The sequence below is a fragment of the Choristoneura fumiferana genome, chromosome 12 (assembly GCF_025370935.1).
Source record: "Choristoneura fumiferana chromosome 12, NRCan_CFum_1, whole genome shotgun sequence".
Lineage (NCBI taxonomy): Eukaryota > Metazoa > Arthropoda > Insecta > Lepidoptera > Tortricidae > Choristoneura > Choristoneura fumiferana.
This window is the reverse complement of record NC_133483.1, coordinates 7,308,863-7,327,418: the sequence shown is the minus strand read 5'-3', so window position 1 is coordinate 7,327,418 and position 18,556 is coordinate 7,308,863. Positions and strand designations below refer to the sequence as shown.

At 40.9% G+C, this 18,556-nt stretch overlaps 1 protein-coding gene across 1 annotated transcript in view; it reads right to left on the bottom strand.

Moving 5' to 3' along the window:
• LOC141433200 (afadin-like) overlaps positions 1–18,556 on the bottom strand; it is a 123,334-nt gene that overhangs the window by 27,727 nt on the left and 77,051 nt on the right. The window contains 16 exon segments of the mRNA XM_074095127.1: positions 909–977; positions 980–1,025; positions 1,320–1,460; positions 2,401–2,639; positions 2,642–2,687; positions 3,306–3,493; positions 3,775–3,836; positions 3,838–3,911; positions 4,177–4,390; positions 5,730–5,875; positions 6,241–6,349; positions 7,514–7,690; positions 8,290–8,634; positions 9,015–9,139; positions 12,308–12,481; positions 15,770–15,975. Coding sequence (XP_073951228.1) covers positions 909–977; positions 980–1,025; positions 1,320–1,460; positions 2,401–2,639; positions 2,642–2,687; positions 3,306–3,493; positions 3,775–3,836; positions 3,838–3,911; positions 4,177–4,390; positions 5,730–5,875; positions 6,241–6,349; positions 7,514–7,690; positions 8,290–8,634; positions 9,015–9,139; positions 12,308–12,481; positions 15,770–15,975 — 2,361 coding nt within the window.

The window sequence follows — 18,556 nt, the reverse complement described above, 5'->3', positions numbered from 1 at the left end:
ATAAGTCGAACAGTAAAGCAGGGCGGACGGGCACGGGCACAGAAGGCGTGTATTGCCTGCGGTGGCGAGCTCGGAGCGCGGGCTGGCGGCGCGCAGCAGCGCGGGGTGCGGGTTGGTGAACGTGCCGGAGTTGCGCCGCCGACGGTCCTCGTACTGCACGCCCTCCTCCTCGCCTACCACCACACCACCACCAACCAGTTAGATTAAATCCTTGCAACAACTTACCTCAAATATAAGTATCCATACCGAAGCCTTGTACGCTTTACGGTACCGTATTATTATTATTATCCATGGTATTCAAGGTTTTTTTAATCTGTATGTATACCTAGAACGCGTTAAAATTGATTAATTTAATTGCTGATGCGACAAGATTTGGTTATTTTACCAAACTGTACTCGACATCATACGCTCGATAAGACGACAGCGCATTAGCTCTATTTTTTTATTTCTCTCATTTCGTCACTACTTTGAAAAATCTCGAAATCTCAAATCAATAAGTCAACAAAATCGACCCTTAAATAATGTTCATAAAGTTCACTCAGAAATAAATTATCGATTTTGAGGTACGAGTTTTTAAGAGTAGTAACGAGTTGTCTGGTCGCACCGTCATTATTTGTGTCATTAATGTTAATAGATTTACATAAAATAACATAAAGCAAATTTTTTAACTAAATGATATTTGAACAACTATAATAATAAACACTATAAATAATAAGTTGGTAAATGGCGTCGTGCCCCGTTTGGATTTAAAAATATTGTCCAGCGCTTTATTAGTCTGACTATAGAGACGTGATCACAATTGTATTGATCAGTTCTGAAAGGGTTATAATTGGGGCTTATACTACCTAACGTGGCCCTAACGCTGACTGCTAATAGTGAGCAGAGGCAGAAGCAGTGCGGTATCTAACCTGGTTTTTGGTTGTAGGCAGGTTGGTGCAGCAACGTTGCCAAGCCGTGCAGCACGGCGCCCTGTTTGCCACCTCCAGCGTCACCGTGGGGCCCGTCCGCACAAGGTATTCCGCCGCCTGTTCGATACCAATCAAAAGTAAGTTTTTTTAAATCATTCTCAATACGCTGGCATGGCGATGGGAGATGTATTTTTTTTATAAATTGTTTATTTTTTTACAGATTTTATTACATTTTGGTACCCATTTGTGAAGTGTTCTCTTTTTGAAGTGCAATCGCTGCAACAACACATTTTGAGTAATCGACTTGAACAGCGATGCGAAGAACCAGGACAATGAAAAAATGGTTTCGGCTTCTAACTAGCGTTAGATTTTTATTCCCCCTTATCAGTTGTATGCATAAATAAGTAGCACCTTTTCCTGGGTGATGCCGACGAGCGACTGTCCGTCGACGGAGAGCAGCTGGTCGCCGGCCGCGAGCCGCCCGTCCGCCGCCGCCGCGCCGCCCGCCACCACAGACTTTATGTAGATTCCGAGCTTGCTCTGTCCCGCGCCCTGTACACATACAAAACAGTCATCAGAAGGTAATTTAGTCAAAATTGGGAGTTTTTAACAAACAGTATTATTGTTCGACAATAATTTCGCTGGGTGAATGCAAAAGTGGCATAAGTAAAACTATTAAAATAACTTGATTGACTTGACTTGAAATTTAATATTTTGCCTTATGCCACTTTTGCATTCACCCAGCGATTTGTAGAAAACTACGACAATGTAAAGACATAAGGTCACGAGCATTAATTTGAGACCCCTTTCGTCAAAAATCTATTGAATTGTCATACAAAATGACAGATCGTTCTTAAGTGGGTCCCAAATTAACGATCGTGACCGTACCTATCTACCCTCACCCCCTTACGTACCCTTTACGTACACTGTACTGTACGTCATCAAATGTCTACTTTTTATTTTCATTATCTACAATAACAATAGTACATTGTGTCTTAAGGCGGTAAATAAGGAATTACGAAGGAGAGTCTATTAGAAGCCCGAAGTCGAAGACTGAAGATGTTCGTAATTCTAGTACCGCCCATACATACAATGCGACATACAATGTTTTTCATCACATTTGCGAGTAAAATTATATATTTGTAAAAGAAAAATTAATATTTATTCAAAAATGGCCGATACCGCTGACTGCGCTCTTGGTAGCGCCAGTCCCCCCCCTGTGAGGGGCAGCATGTGCCCGAAGTGCGCGCGCTCCTGCAGCAGCACGCCATGCAGTATCAAACTCATTTACCGACCTTGGGTTTCATGACAAGCACATTAAGGTCGAGGGTTTTATTTGGGGGGTTGCAAGCAAGGTAGCCTGCATGTTACGACACTGCTTACGAGCAAGTGTGATGAAAAATATCAACACTACGTCCATAAGTTACCCGCTAAATAATCATCAATTGTAAAGGCCGTCCGCCGTGTCGGGCCGCCGCGTGTATGTTATTACCTTGGCGGCGACGATGCTGAGCCCCATGCCGTTGGAGTTCTTGTTGAGCTGTATGATGTGGACGGCGGGGTCGGGCGGGCGGCGCGCGGCGGCGCCGTAGCCCGCCATGTACACGGTCCACACGCCGCGCGCCAGCGGCTGGTGCGCCAGGCGGCACAGCCCGCCGCGCTGCAGCGGCGCCACGAACTCCGCCAGCCCGGGCGGCACGCCGCGGACCACCTCCGCGCTGAACCCGTCCCCGGGATCAGCAGGCCCACGCCGAGCCAACAGCTCTCCTCTAACGTTATCTGAAACCATACGACACAGTTCATTCGGCTTTCAGAAGCCTGGATAAGTTTTGTCGGGGTATACCATTCAAGCAAAATACTCCTTTAAAACTAACAAGTATAGATGTCGGGCGCATGAGATACAATAGTAGATTGTTATAGTTTCTGCACAATGTTCTTTGTATTCGAGCAGACTATAAACACTTTTTTCTGCAAAATTGAAGCTATATCTAAAATTAATTAGGGAGTGCTCCGATTTCACGATTTATTTTTTTATATTACAAAAATCTGACAATATTTTTACACAGTAAGTTTTAATAACAACTGACGAGTTAGTCGCGATATATCGAAATCGTGATAATTTCGAAATATATCGTTGAGGATACTGAACGCCTAAATAAACTTTTTACTTGCATTTGCAACGGACCACTAAACGTGGTCTCAATTATATATTTTGTATTAAATAAAAGTATTCAAGCTGTTCTTACGTAATTTCATAGGATCGGTTTTGTCAAAGATTAAGAAAGAAATAAAAAAGCACATTACACTATTAAATTGTACTGTCATTTCCTCATTTAGCGAAATTTCGAATAATTAAATTTTAAACAAAAAGAAAAGGATATAATAATGTTTTGTCACCTCCCGTCCGTCGGCCTTGCAGAGCTCGTCGGCGAGCGCGGTGGCGTGCGCGGCGGCGGCGTCGACGACGTCGGGCGGCGCCAGCGGCGTGAGCAGCGCGCGCACCTGCACCGAGTTCAGCTTGAAGCAGGCCGCCAGCGCCGCGCGCGCCTCCGCGCCCGTGCGGTACGTGCCGCTGATCAGCCGCGCTGCACACAGACACACGTCACAACTACTGATCATCAACAATTTATCATCCTCATCACATCATCTCCACCCGTCAGCTGGGCACAGGCTTCCTAATTGACATGGTTTGGGCTGCGGTCTCCATGTTGGCTCAGTGCGGATTGAAACCTTCACACACGCAAAAACATTGCTGCTCTCTATGTTGCCCTTTACTCTAAAGCTCGAAGTAAATCACGAACAAAGCACGATCGTCTGCTCGAGAGGCCATAGGTAAAACAACTGTTTAGTCGTGCTTTGTACTCACCGGCCTGATGCGTGCGCGCCAGATGGCAGTCTGCGGGCAACTCCAGCCCCTGGCGCTCGCCCACGCGGCAGCAGCGCCAGCCGGGCCGCCAGCGCCGCGCCCCACCTCGCCGACACCGTGCCCGGCTCCGTCACCAACTGCCAACAGCATATCGGCTAACGTTTATCACCTCACTTATAAATAGGTACTAAGTAATTTGTTTCAATACAAACGATGATTTCGTTAATGTCAAAGTTGAAAAAGACACTGCTTAAAACTTTTATTTAATTCAGACGTCCATTAGCAGAAACGATGAATCGTCGTAATATTTTTTTAAATTAAATTAAGCAGAATTCATTTAAATCTAAATCACAGTCGCATTCACTATTATTTGTTTCTGTCAAGCAGTATAGGAGCGTTTACCTTGTTGAAGCAGACGGCGTTGATGTAATGGAAGAGATGCGAGAACAGCTGTATGGTGAGCGCGGCGTTGACGCGGCAGCGGCGCAGCAGCACCATGGCGGCGGCCAGCGCCTGCAGCGTGGGCGCCGTCGCCTCCGTCGCGTCGCTCAGCGCCGGGCTCGTCAGCGTGCCCAGCGCGCGGGACAGTTCCTCTTGAAAACACGACACCAGGTTGCTGTGGACCACACAATACAATACAATGCAATCACACTTTATTATACAACACGATTGAACTTAAGCTATACAGAAAACAGGTACACAGAGAGAAAATTACAAGATAAGCAAGGCGAAATGAACGTCGTTTGTGTTTAGTTGCACACTACTGGGTGTAAATAACGCGTGGCTCCTATTCCATAAACCTGACACGACACTGACAATGCAATCTAAATGTACCTAAAAGCACAAATTAAATCCAGTTTAAAATCAGAACTCAAATCAGCAATATTTTTTATTTTATTTATTCGACTGGATGGAAAACGAGCAAGTGGGTCTCCTGATGGTAAGAGATCACCACCGCCCATAAACATCTGCAACACCAGGGGCTTAAATTAATGGTAGTTTGTTACGTTTATGGAATAGGGCGCCAAATAATTGCATGATTATTCCCTACTACTCTAAGCCCAGCGGTTGTTATTTCGAGTTTTTATCCCTATCCCGTGGGAATTTCGGGATAAAAAGTAGCCTATGTGTTATTCCAGATGTCCAGCTGTACCTATACGTAACAAATCATTAGATATTTACGCGTGCGAAGCCGCAGGTAAACGCTAGTACATACATAATACTAAACACATATAACGTAGGAAAAAAGGATGCGGTTTACGTATGCCCGAGTAATTAATTCCCGGAATGTACGACAATAATGCGTGACCTGATAATTTGTGTACTGTGTACAATTTACGTAAGGGTGTATATTACCCGCACCCGACGAAAAAATGCGTAAATAATAAGGACAGACTATTATTTATTTATACAACCATTCACAAAAATATTCTTTTTTATCACTCACACAATCATAAGAAACCGGAGCTATCTAGGTGCTCAAAAAATCTGAATACTCACTTACACGATTGACAATAAGGTCTAGTTCAGCTAATGTTGACGATTTATACACTTCAAAGTTTTAAATGGCGTCTGTACCGATATTAATTACGGCGACTGAACTATGGTTCATTCAGTGGTCCAACTTGAGTATGGCTTGTCAAATTCAAGTCCTTAATCGAATCTTCTGAATCAGTTTAGACCGATACCGATTCCTAAGAGGTTTAACCGTATTCCAGTTTATAAACTGAATTAGTTTACAAAGCTAGGCCATATAACTCTAGTCCTGATCGATGAATCGATCCTGAAATGGCAGCCGGGGGGAACTGGTCGTACAATTCAATTTTCTCAAACACGCATACTTCATGGCATCTGCAGTAATGTACTATTAATGATCTTTAGCACGCGTCGTAAAATGTTTGAGGTCGATATCATCGGAGGAGTCAAATGAAATAACATTATAATAAAACACTTACCTGAACGCGTTTTGTACCGTCGCCGGCAGCAACTCTTGTGCTTGCGTGGAGAAGGACGAGATGTGTCGGTCGCATTTAAGGAAGTGTAGTAGTTCGCTAGCGTTCGCCATCCAGAATGCTTGGGCGGCTGAGTCTGTACACCGCTCCTGAACACAATATAGGCGTTCATGTGTTTAAACACACAGTGAAACAATAAAGAATGTTGTATTATAAATAAATTTGTTCTTATTCTTATTCTGAGATTTCGCTTTCGGTTTGTACAAACTAAGAATCGCTTTTGCACTGCGTCCGATCATTCGAACAATGACGATCTGAAGTAAAGGAAATACTATTTGTATGAGAAATCGGATAACGGAATTGGGATTGGGATCTCTAATATACTACTGAACTATTGCATCGAACGATATTTATAGGATTCGGACGCAGTGCAGAACCGCTCTATTACATCCTCGATCATACCGTTCCATGTGTGTATGTAATATCGTCAATACATTATTGATTAGGTCACTACCTGCACAGTGGCGTGTATGAGCGTGGCGACGTGATGTAGGAAAGCGGTCAGTTTGTGAGCACGCTCCGTCGGCGTCAGCTCGGGCCGGTAGTGCGTTGACGCGCGGTACCTGAAAAAGTTTTTACTCAGTCACTTTTACAATTCAAAGAACAAGCTTGTATTTTATTTACAAAAAAAACAAAGGAACAGTAGATATCGTACAATCGAACTTTAGAACACACCCGAAAAAAATTACGTAATATAAATTAAAATAACTTATTATAAGTACGTTCAATCTAAGATTGGTTTTTGGAGTCTTTTTTGTATTTTTTATTTCAACTCCAAATTTTGTTACTTTTACGGTCATCTCGTAGAATCCATATCGAAAATACAAACTGAAACATGGATAATGCACAGAAAAACCAGAAAAAGAGACCAGCGCTGGGAATCGAACCCAGGTCCTCAGCATTCCGTGCTGCGTGTTGTACCCCTACACCACCACTTGTCCAGTGTCCAGTGTCCACTTGTACGTCCAGTGGTGGTGTAGGGGTACAGCACGCGGCACGAAATGCTGAGGACCTGGGTTCGATTCTCAGCGCTGGTCTCTTTTTCTGGTTTTTCTGTGCATCCATGTTTCAGCTTGTATTTTCGATACGTTCAGTAGTTCAATCTGTAACTCGCGCCAAACAGTAATTTTCCACTCTTGCATAATAAATAACTATTAACTTAAACTTTCACTTGGTTATATAATAAAAAATCGAAGCCTGTTCCTACCCCGTTCTAAACGAATCGCATTACTATGACATTAAGTAAATGGTTAATTTGATAAGGTGACAATGCTATGATCAAGTCAGCGATTTCAGAAGTAACGAACGTCGAGCAATAGTAGAAGATACGAACCTAAGTCGACCTTCACCGGTATGATAATAGAATTAAACGTATTTTATAATACATTTAGGGGCTGTTTCACCATCCATTGATTAGTGTTAACTGACGGTTAAATATGATGCCGTCTCCGTCTATTCGAAAAAAACAAATAGAGACGGCATCACATTTAACCGTCAGTTAACACTAATCAATGGATGGTGAAACAGCCCGTTAGTATATTAGAAATGAGTTAGCCAGGCTAGACAGGCTATTTTAATTAATAAAAAAATGACGATTAAAAAATCTAAAAAACGACCCGTGATTGACCTCTATCTCACTTTATTAAAAGTATACCACACACAAGACTCTACTAAAATAAAACAGCAAACAATCGCCGAGCGTATCATCTAGTTTTGACAGCACTGACCTGGCGCAGAGATAGAGCGTGTAGACGGGCGCCAGTTTGAAGGCGGGCGCGTGCGGGTCGAGGCGCGTGATGACAGCGGCGAGGAACTGCGCCTGCCCCGCCTCGGGGAACTCTAGCACGGCCGGCAGGATCGCCTCCTGGCCCGGCCGCGCCGCGCTGCCCACCGTCGCGCTCATCCTAACACATTCAATCAAACGTTACTACTATATTACTGCCTAAGCCTAAGATTAGACAATCGAGGAACAAGCGCTTATTTTAGATGGTCTTGGATTTATTTTAATTCTAACCCAGGCAACTATACTTTGCGGCGCATAATTATTAATAAAAATTTAATCAGCACCTCGAATCGGTTATAGTCTATTGATATAGAACACAGCTCAATTCTAATAGTTGTAGACCTTAGACTGAGCATGTCTGTCACATGGGTAGAGGGTGGGCTAATTTGAGAAACTTATGCTTATCAATACTTATCATAGTATAGAAAAACATCGGAATTATTAACTTTTTAATATTAATTAATAAGCAAGCAACAAAAGCACAAACAACAAATATATCCATAACGCAAACGAATAAATACAATGAACATTTTAACAAGACCAAGCGTTCAGCTCGAGTTCAATAAAGTGCTCAATTAAAACCAGCGCCTCGGTTCGCGGTAAACAAACTTCAAAATGTTAACCTGTTTCAATTTTAAAATATGCTGCAAATCTCATGGCGATGGTAAGTGGATGCTTATAATCGTAATGACGATGTTACCGACATTTAGCTACGTGTACCTGTTGTCGTGGCCGGAGCCGCCGCTCTTGGCGCTGCAAATGCTTTTGGTCTCGACGTTGCCGTCTAGGTCGAAGGTGGTCTCATAATTGTCCTTATAGTTGGAGTTGTTGTTCCGGTGCGACGCGTGATCGTCGCGCAGGTAGTCATCCCTGGAGGCGTGCGAGAGCACGGAGTCGTTGTCGAGTTTGAGCGTGTTGTTGTTGTAGGGCGTGAGCGTGTCGTTGGCGTCGCGGTACTGGTAGGGGTCGTCGGGACCGGCGGGGCTGGCGGGGCTGGCGGGGCTGCCGCCGCGCGCGGGGCTCGTCGCGCGGCCCTCCTCGCCCTCCGCCAGCGCCGAGCCCGACCTACGCGGCCGACGTACACAAGCGCATGTCGTGAGCAGTGATACAAACATGCAAACGTATAAGGATGAACAGAACACGAAATGATTAGAAAAGCGACGGCTTTCCGTGCTCGTAACGTGTTAGGAAAATAGTGAAAGCTATCTATTGAGTGAGATAAAAACAAAACAATAACAGAAAATATTCACTGCTTTCGTAACAGATGAGAAACATTTAACAAACGATTGATGTTAATAAAATTAAGACGAAAGTGCATGAATGAAAGATCTAAATTTGATAATGTACTCCGTTTGAAGTATCGTAAGAAAAACAACATCTAATATGTCTAGGACACTAGAACGACACTAAGACGACACTTATAAGCGGAGCAGAATGGCGCTCACCTGTCGTAGATGGAGCCGGAGCCGAAGTGCTGCGACTGCGACAGGTTCCTGTTGAGGAGGTTCTCCTGGTTCGGGTCCATGAAGCGGAACGTCGACACGCGCCCGAACTTGAGCAGGCACCCGTGCTGTTGGTGACAACGAAATCCAGGTTGCAATATCTTACTATTCTTTCTATTATGTGACAGATAAGTTACATTGTGTGTTTGCTTTCATCTATACAAATATAATAAAGAGGGAAGATTTATATTTTTGGAAGTTTGTTACGGTTCCGTACTAAAACTTCAATAACGTAACTCAAAGTGTAAAAAAGTTGCCATAAAACATCTTTCATCGCATGCGCTGTGAAAACTATTGATGATAAAACAAAAAAATGCTCTACGATATTTAAGAATATATCAATTTCTACAAAAAACTTCGCGATACCATATGTCCAACTATGGTACTATAACTACTCGTACTTTTTAGGGTTTCGTACCCAAAGGGTGCCAACGGAACCCTATTACTGACACTCCGCTGTCTGTCTGTCTGTCTGTCTGTCTGTCTGTCCGTCTGTCACAGGGCTCTATCTCTTGAGCCGTAATAGCTAGGCACTTGAAATTTTCACAGATTATGTAATACAGTGGCCGCTACAACAACAAATACTAAAAATAAAATAAAGTTACAAATTAAAGGGGGTCGTCATACAAGAAACGTGTTTCATTCAGCGGTTTTTGGTTGCTACACTGCCAAGATGACGGCCGTCAGTTGCTAGGGGCAACACCCGTGACCCTATGTTGTTAAATGTTTAACTACTTATTAATTTGTGATTTTATTAGTGCTATTTTATAAAACCTTCGATAATTATAATAATTGTCTCTAAGACCGTGGTTTATTTTTTTGTGCAGCATTAAGACTAAATTACAATTTATGGACCACTAACCTCCGACACACACTTCACAAAAGCCAACTTCAATTAAGCACTCACAGCTGCTGTATTTAATGAATTTTACATTAAAAAAAATCTTTTATAATTCATACTAAGTAACACTATTTATTTACAAGGTCAAAATTTAAAATCAGGTTAAGATTTATTCACTAATTCATAATAAGTACGCGCCATTCTGCTGAATTACCACGTTCAGCCACTTTTTTTTTCGGCGCATGGCAAGAGTCTAAAGCGCTATTCAGCCTCCGACAGGGCGACAGCCAAAGAGGATGAGAATTAAAAATTGTTCTTTATTCAAATTACTTGCACCTAGCTACATATTAGTAATCTGTGACCTAGTGCTTACATTTTGGTGATATGTTTTTATTAACTTGTAATATAATATAATGTAACTACTCGTAGTTAAGTTCGTTTGGGTGGAATTAATATTTCAACTCAAATTTGAAGAGGATATCTTCAACCGATTGAGCTGGAATTTTGCATGCATGTATAAATCCGATGACACTGCAATATTATTATGACGTAGAGCTGATCTGATGATGAAGTTAGATGTTGGCCATAGGAACTCTGTAATAAAACGACACGACCGCATCGGTTTTAGTCTCATTTGATTCGTCTTGACAACTACCTACTTTGGTAACCAGGGGCAAAAAGTACCGCCAACAAAAAAGCTTCTATTAGTTTTTTTTTACAAAAAAGATATTACTGAACTATTTGTTTTTAAAACATTGTACGGAGGTGCGGAACCCTTCATGCGCGAGTCGCTCGCACTCGCACTTGACCGATTTTTACATTTTAAAAGTTGACAGAAATGCCGACTAACATCAGACCCTATATTATCCATATCTTTGTATTCATCCTTATCCAAATAAATAATTTCATATTCAAGACAGTTTCAAGACCTGTAGATTATTTTTGAATTATTCAAATCGGACATTCACATTCCATTCAAAAGATATAAATACGAATTTAATAAAATCAATCGAACCAAAAAATGCTTTTACTCTACGTTGACGTGACGTTGGGTGTAATTATTGGGAAATGGAGCTGAAAATTCTGTGCGAAGTGCTCTTGATTAGAGACTTTTTTAGAGTTATGTTCCCAAAGGGTAATAAAAACGGGACCCTATTACTAAGACTCCACTGTCCGTCTGTCTGTCTGTCACTAGGCTGTATCTCATGAACCGTGATAGCTAGACAGTTGAAATTTTCACAAATGATGTATTTCTGTTGCCGCTATAACAAAAAATACAAAAACAGCATAAAATAAATATTTAAGAGGCTTCCATACAACAAATGGCCAATTTTTTTTATTTTGCCCGTGCAAAGCCGGGGCGAGTCGCTAGTTTATCATAAATTACGTTTCTAGACGATTCCACTGAAAACAGGGCATAATTTATAACGGAAAAACAGTAAACATCGCAGGAAGGCTCCGTCAGCGTGTTTATTAATATTTAATCGTGTGGGAATCATAGCTTCTGTGTAATTCATAGCATATTCCAATTTATTATGTGTGTCAGTACGTGAGCGTTGTGTCGTAATCGTAATGCGTCCATGTGAATGAAGCAAATAAACGATAGAAGTGCACAATGTCCTGGGGCCGACAGACATCAATAAACAGGTGACGTTTCACAGCGAGTCCCGTTGTCCCTCGAAACGACGTATTCAACGTTAGATGTACAGTAAAAAGTAATGGAATCACCGAATTTTATGCCCCGAACGTAACGTAAAACACGGAATAATAAAACGGAAATCTAGGAGAACGACACGAGTCGACGCATAAAGGAAATATTAAAAATTGGAAACCATGCAACGATGACAATGGAAGTATTTTAAAATTGCTATTTCTCATCGCTGGAAACATCACAATGGAAGAAATTTTGTTTCAGAATGTTTTTTTCATTGCGAAGAGTACGTAGGCACTAAGTACTTTTAGCAAACCATCAGGAAACTGTCTCAATTACTACAAAAAGCCTTCCCTGCTAATAGGTTAATTGAGTTTCTTGTAGGCTCGAATACGGCTCATCTCGGGCATCGAGCCCTGAATTTGACTAAGTCCAGAAAGTGCTTCTTGTTTGGTTTAATCTACTAAAAAACTTTTTCGTGTTATCTCCAAACCTGCTGGGCAGCTAATTTCACAATAGGTAATTACATTTACATATATTATATAGCCTGTCCTCTTTTGTAGCTGAGGAAGTACTTGTGTATTAGAAAGACAATTAACGATTAAAGTATATTTTAAATAAGATACGTATTTTTTTTACTTGTTAGGGAATATTTTAAGAACACGTTTCTCAACACAATTTTTATTTTCAATTTCACAACGCAGATTAGCGCTGCCTACCCTGGAATTTACCCTGACTGATTACCTGCAACGGGAGCGAGTGCGGTGCGACAGCGCGACGGCCGTTGACGTAGACTTGGGCGTCAGCATGCAGCGGCGTGGCGGTGAAGCCTCCGGCCTCGCCCGCCGCCACCAGGCAGTGCCGCGGTTGAATCGACGGCCCGTACAGCTGTAGCGCCGACCCGTTCCCTGACCCAACCTGTGGACACCAACTATATGAACATCCTATGCATCAACAGCAATGTTGTTACATCATCTGTCCTATAGGCGATGGCAAATTACCTTGCGGAAAGCAGGTTCTGTGATGGATTAATTGATTTTATAGATATCCCACTCATTCGTAAGCATATTGCAATGCAACAAGAGCAAATTAGCTTGACATCGATTAAAGTATCACCACAACATAGTAAAAGAGCTATTTTTTTTACGTTTCTAAACTATAATATATCTTATTTACAGAATGTGACAATTCATTTATATTCTGTTTTTAAAAGCAATCCCACAGAAGTTATGCTTATTGTTTGTTTGCCACCCAATCTTCTGACTTATGTAATATAATTTGTTTGATGGCCGCTGCGTAAGCCACTGCGGGAGTTACTCCCGGACAATCCGCAGTGAAAAGTGGCCACAGGCGCGTTTGTGAACTACGAGCTTAACTGCCTCTTGGCTGTCTGACAACACCATTATTTATGTCCTAGTCGTCACTGTATAAAATATTACGCTTCTCCGAAATTAAATTAAAATTAAATGAACAAGACAAAACAAAACGAAAAGAAGATTATTTCATTCTGAAACTACATTCGAAGTAGAAATAAAATGTAATCTAGTCTTATTTATTAGGTACTTATATAAATAACTAGAGGGCTACTTGAATAATGAAATACTTATATAAATAATATAATAAGGAAATACTTATATAAATAAATAACAGTTACTTACATAATTTCGATACACTATATCGAAGTTGCCTACTAAAACGCAGCACATGAAATAAGAGAACGAAGGTAACAAATACTTAATAATCTTTCTCGTTCCCACAGTTATCCCTATTCAGCGTACGTTTTACGATACTTTTTACACATTTCCTAAATTTTGACTCAATGACCGTTAAAAACTCTATGATTCACTTTGCGCTCTATACAAATAAGCCCACGCACGGGCTACGCATTCCGAACTCCTTCGCGTTCTAAATGTTAAGTAGTTTCTTATGCGTCAGCTAGTGCTCGGGGGTTACCATCGTGGGCGTTTAATACAGCCTCCTCAATAATGCCTTCAATATCAAATGAAACCTAAATTAGCCAAGTTATTCATGAAGTCAAGACACAATACAAGTAACAGGCAGTAGACCGACTCGGCCGTATTCTTGAAATTTATTCCTACGGCTGCGCGGAGCGCTAGGGTTGGCAACTACAAAAAGTAAAACAGACGTGTGTAGATTTTTATTGTATGTGTGTAGTTTTAGATGTAGGAATAAAACATATGTTAATTTTATGATTATTTATTTATTAATTAATTATAAGTTGGTAATCGAAAAAAAATTGCGTCTATTGCGGCAAGTTCGAAACGGCTTGTAGTTGAATTTTATGACATAAAAAAATTCATTCTTATTAAGCACGCACGCACGCACGCACGCGCGCACACACACAGCCAGCTAGCTAGAAAGACAGCTACGGTGCCACAGACAGACACACATACACAAATAGTGGTCAAACTTATAATAGCCCTCTTTTTGCGTCGGGGTTAAAAACAGAGACATCATCACATTTATTCGTCAATGGGTGGTGAAACAGCCCCTAAGTCTATTTGTTTAGGTAGGTACAGTCAAGGGCATAAATATCTATGCAGCAATAGCGTCACATTTATGTATACATCGAATATCTATGAGCAAAAGGTCACATTGTATACATCGACCTTATAGATAGTGACATAAAGGTGTATAGATATTTTTGACGTCTTGGTAACGTACCTACATATATTTTATGCCTTTGACTGTACTTAACAAAATTTAAACAACTGAAGAATGTTTTAAACTAAATAGGTTTTTAAAAATGTGAATTAATATAAGTTCGAATTCATAAATTCGTTCGGATTTATATTTTGATAGAAGATTTAATTTGTAAATAGTAATTTGCATATTTATTTCAATGTAATTTTCTATAAATAGGTACCTAGACAAATTTTAATAGACTAGTAATAAAATAAAGTACCTAATAGGTATTGATTTTACCTTTTAGCATCAGCAGGAAGTTGAAAAAATTACAATGTTGATTTTATCAGCGTTGAATGACGCCGCCATTATTAAATAAAATATTATAGTATGTAACATACTATATAGCTACACCTAGTTACTTAGTACCGAGCGTTTATAGCCACGTTACGGAATCGAAACGGAGGCGAATAGAGCGGGCGGCGCGGCACAGCGATCAGCAGGCGTGGCACTGCGTAGTTTTATCGGGGAAGTCGGGTTTGCGGCCGTGTAAGACGCTCCGCTGAGTGCGTGCGTCGATTTTGGGCCTCTAGTATGAAGTCGAATTACTGCCTATATTACTTGTATTGTGGACAAAGGTTAAATTTGTTTCTTAGAGTTTCGTATATCTTATACAGTCAACATATACGGTATTTGTAGATCATATTCATTAATTATTCCGGAATCAAAGTGGGTAGTAACGTAGAAACACTAGTTATTGACATTTGCGACGACTTTCCTCTTTCTCACATTATTCAAGGTTACCTTGAGCAGATAAATGACACCTACACAATAAAGCTTTAAACCTTTCCTTGGCACTGCGTATTGTCACCATCGAACGTCAATCAACAGGAAGGTTCAACGTATAATTAAATAGAGATGACATTGGGCACTGATTGGACGATGGATCGGTCGAGGTCATACCTTCCTTGAGCAAATTATGTGTAATGCGTTTAACTGTCCTTTTTTTCTAGAATATTTGAAATTGTTATCAATATTACTATCGGGGGAGTTAAGAAAAATTGGTTATATAGTTTTTAAATTTTTTACACCACGTAATCGTTCCATTATTTACTATGTTTAGTAAATACTGAACAAACGTTCGTTAACCCGTGGTATGCTTAAGATGCGGATCCCTGTCAAATTTAAGACTATATATTTTCTTTTTCATAAATCAGCAGAATTTGTACTTATTAAAACAGATGAGACTAGAATGCAGGACTTTTCTCAGTTTCCGCATACGAGGGGTTAATCGTCATTAATCCATAGTTGCATGACTCTTCGATGATCGCTACACAATACTTTTAATTCCTTTTGCAGGAAAAAACTGAATTATAATATGATTATTCCAGAGTATGAAGAACGGCTAGCACACTACGTTATAATCATATTGACATGAGATAAAGTCTGATTTTCCGATGAAATACTTACAAACAGTTAACACAAAGATACCTGGGTCCCATGATTTTTCATCTAAATAGTTTCTGGTAGTAATAATAACGTGTTTTATATGTAATGTACCTCGAGCAGGTCGCCAGTGATGCGCACGCGACGGCCGTTCTCGAGCGGCGAGCCGTCGGGCGCGACCTCGACCAGCATGGGCTCGCAGCCGGGCCGCGCGCTGCTGCCGCCGGCGCCGCAGCCCGCGCCTACGCCCGTCGTCTTCTTCTTGCGCCGCCGCGGCTGCGAGTCCGCCGGCCGCCGCCGCACGTGAAACATGATGGAGCCTGGACGACATCAAACATTGTAAATACGTGAAACGGAAATGGCATAGACACGATTCATGATACGTGTCAGTAGAATATGAAGTAGTACGGTTGAAACTTCAACTTCGGCTGAACTTTGGGCGTAAAACATTTCGCCGAAAATGAAAGTCTCAAAAGGTAGGGTCAGCATCACAAGTAGGTATATAGCTGCTCACTTTTGTAGTACGAATAATGCTTTTGAGGTAACATTTCTGTTCATGACCGTTTTCCATTTCTTCACAAGTTATCCTCTTAAGTAGAGAACAAAATAAGATAATACAGAACAAGAATAAAATAACCCTCCTCCGGGCAGTCGGGTAACAAGGGTTTATTAAATAAATTTCACAAACGCGTTTTTTCTGAGTAGCGAATTTTCACATCGCGATTTTACACGATCGCAAATTTACTTACCTATTCGTCTTTTTTTATTTACATAGGGTTAGGTTCGTTAGGTATTTTCAGATGCCCGACATAATTAAGGCGTGGGTTGCCTAATGCTGCTGAAAATATATGAGAGCGACAAAATAAGCGAAAAAATAAACGCGAACATTAAAAAACGCTTTATGAAAAATCGCTACATGAATATAGACGAACAAGTAAATTTGCGATCGTGAAAAACAGCGATGTGAAAATTCGCTACTCGGAAACAATGCGTTATAAACCACATATGTATAATACGCCGTCGACGGCTAAATGTGCTCTGCCACGTGGAAATTCCGAATTTCTGATGTAGGCATGCACAATGTTGTGTTTTGTTTCTTTTCTTTTGTACAATAAAGAGTTTACATACATACATACACAATTTAATAGCCGTCTTTATATAATTACCCGCTGTTTCCTGAGACTTCATCTGGGAATAATTTGTTTATCGCTATCCCGTAGGCATTCTGCAATTTCCCGCGATAAAAACTATCCTAGGTTGGCTTTCGCATTTTCAATATATGTGTAGGAATTCGTCGTTTGAACTGTTTTACTCTCCGGTCGAACGACAACGGCAAATTACCTAATTACCGCTCTTTGTGGCTAACTTAATAAGAAAGTTTAATCGAATCTGATGTACCTAACCAGATTATTATGGTAGACAGATAGTCTACTTTAGATTTCGGCTCCAACGGTATCGCCGTGGGTGTCCACCTGATACAAAATAACGCATTTAAGGCAGAACTACACATTGCAATGAGAGTATATGGAGCTTAAATACCGTTAAAAGTTAAATAAAGCTTTTATTATGGGCTAATAAATGCGAGTTAATTATTTACCTCATAGATGCGAACGAACCACTTCCCCGACACACGAGAAACTATTTAGTGCATAACGTAAACGACGTTAATTACTTACCGACCCCTATACCATTACCATGAGTTTACAGTGACCGTACTCTATAGCGACGGCAGAAATTATTTGCATGGAGAAATGTACAGCGCCTTTACAAATATTTTACGTAGTACGGTCACTGTAAACTCATGGTAGTGGTACTACATGGCTACTACACGTTATCGTAAAGTATTGGAAAGGTGCTTTCAATATTCTGAAGTAGACTTTATTATTATATTAACTTGTGGTTTACTCTAACTGTCATTGTCATTAGTGGGAGGTCATTGATGATAATAATAATCGATAAAAACAGGTAGCTAGGTAACTTCGTTCAAATGAATACAACATTCGATGAATCAACTGACTTCTATCCTAAGCAACCACCATATCAATACATATTAACTAAACGAAAGTCAGTTCAACGCTTGATAAGGGTAGTATTGTTACAATTGTCATAATGTGATTTTGAGCGGGCGTAAGTGTTGGAGCACATACTCGTATTTCAGACGCGTTCCATTTAGGGGTATTGCGGGTTTAAGTGCACTCGAGCCTTCCAGGCGGAGGAGGGGATCAGGGTGGGGGGCAGGTAGACAAGCGCGCCTCTAGTGTCAACATCATTAGCGTCTACAACGCGCGACCCACTGCTGCTACGAGAGTAGCTACGAGCTACGACATTTCGTAGACTTTTGTTGTAGCGCTGAAACATTAATTTGCTACGAACTAAGTCATCCACTATAAACATAGATTTTTAAGCCATAGCAGCCGTGTCGCACCTTCGTTCAGTACAGGTTAATTAACCCAACAAGTAAAGTTCAAAATAATAATCATATTTATATTATTATATTGGCTGCCATAACTCAAGCTACAGGGAATTATTTATGAGCGATGCTTCTGAAATTAAACTACGAAACTAATATTACAAGTACGTACGACAAGTAAAACCTGTTCTGGTTTCTTAAAATAAATTCATCGTTCGTCATAAAACGTTTAAATTTTGTTTGGTGGGGTCGAGTCCTAAGGCATAATGATTCGATCGAAAAATCGAAAAAACAAACGAAAACTGTCGCAGGATATCAAAATTAGGTTAACAGTGTGAATACGGGTTAAATTTATTCAGCTAGGTCGGTTAACTACATAGGTAGCTGGGTGAGCCTTTATGACGACTGTCTTGGGAAAATTTACACCGCAAAGCTGAAGTCCGGAGTTAGTAGTTGGCAATAGGGAATGCCCACTCTCATAGTTCCTTCCT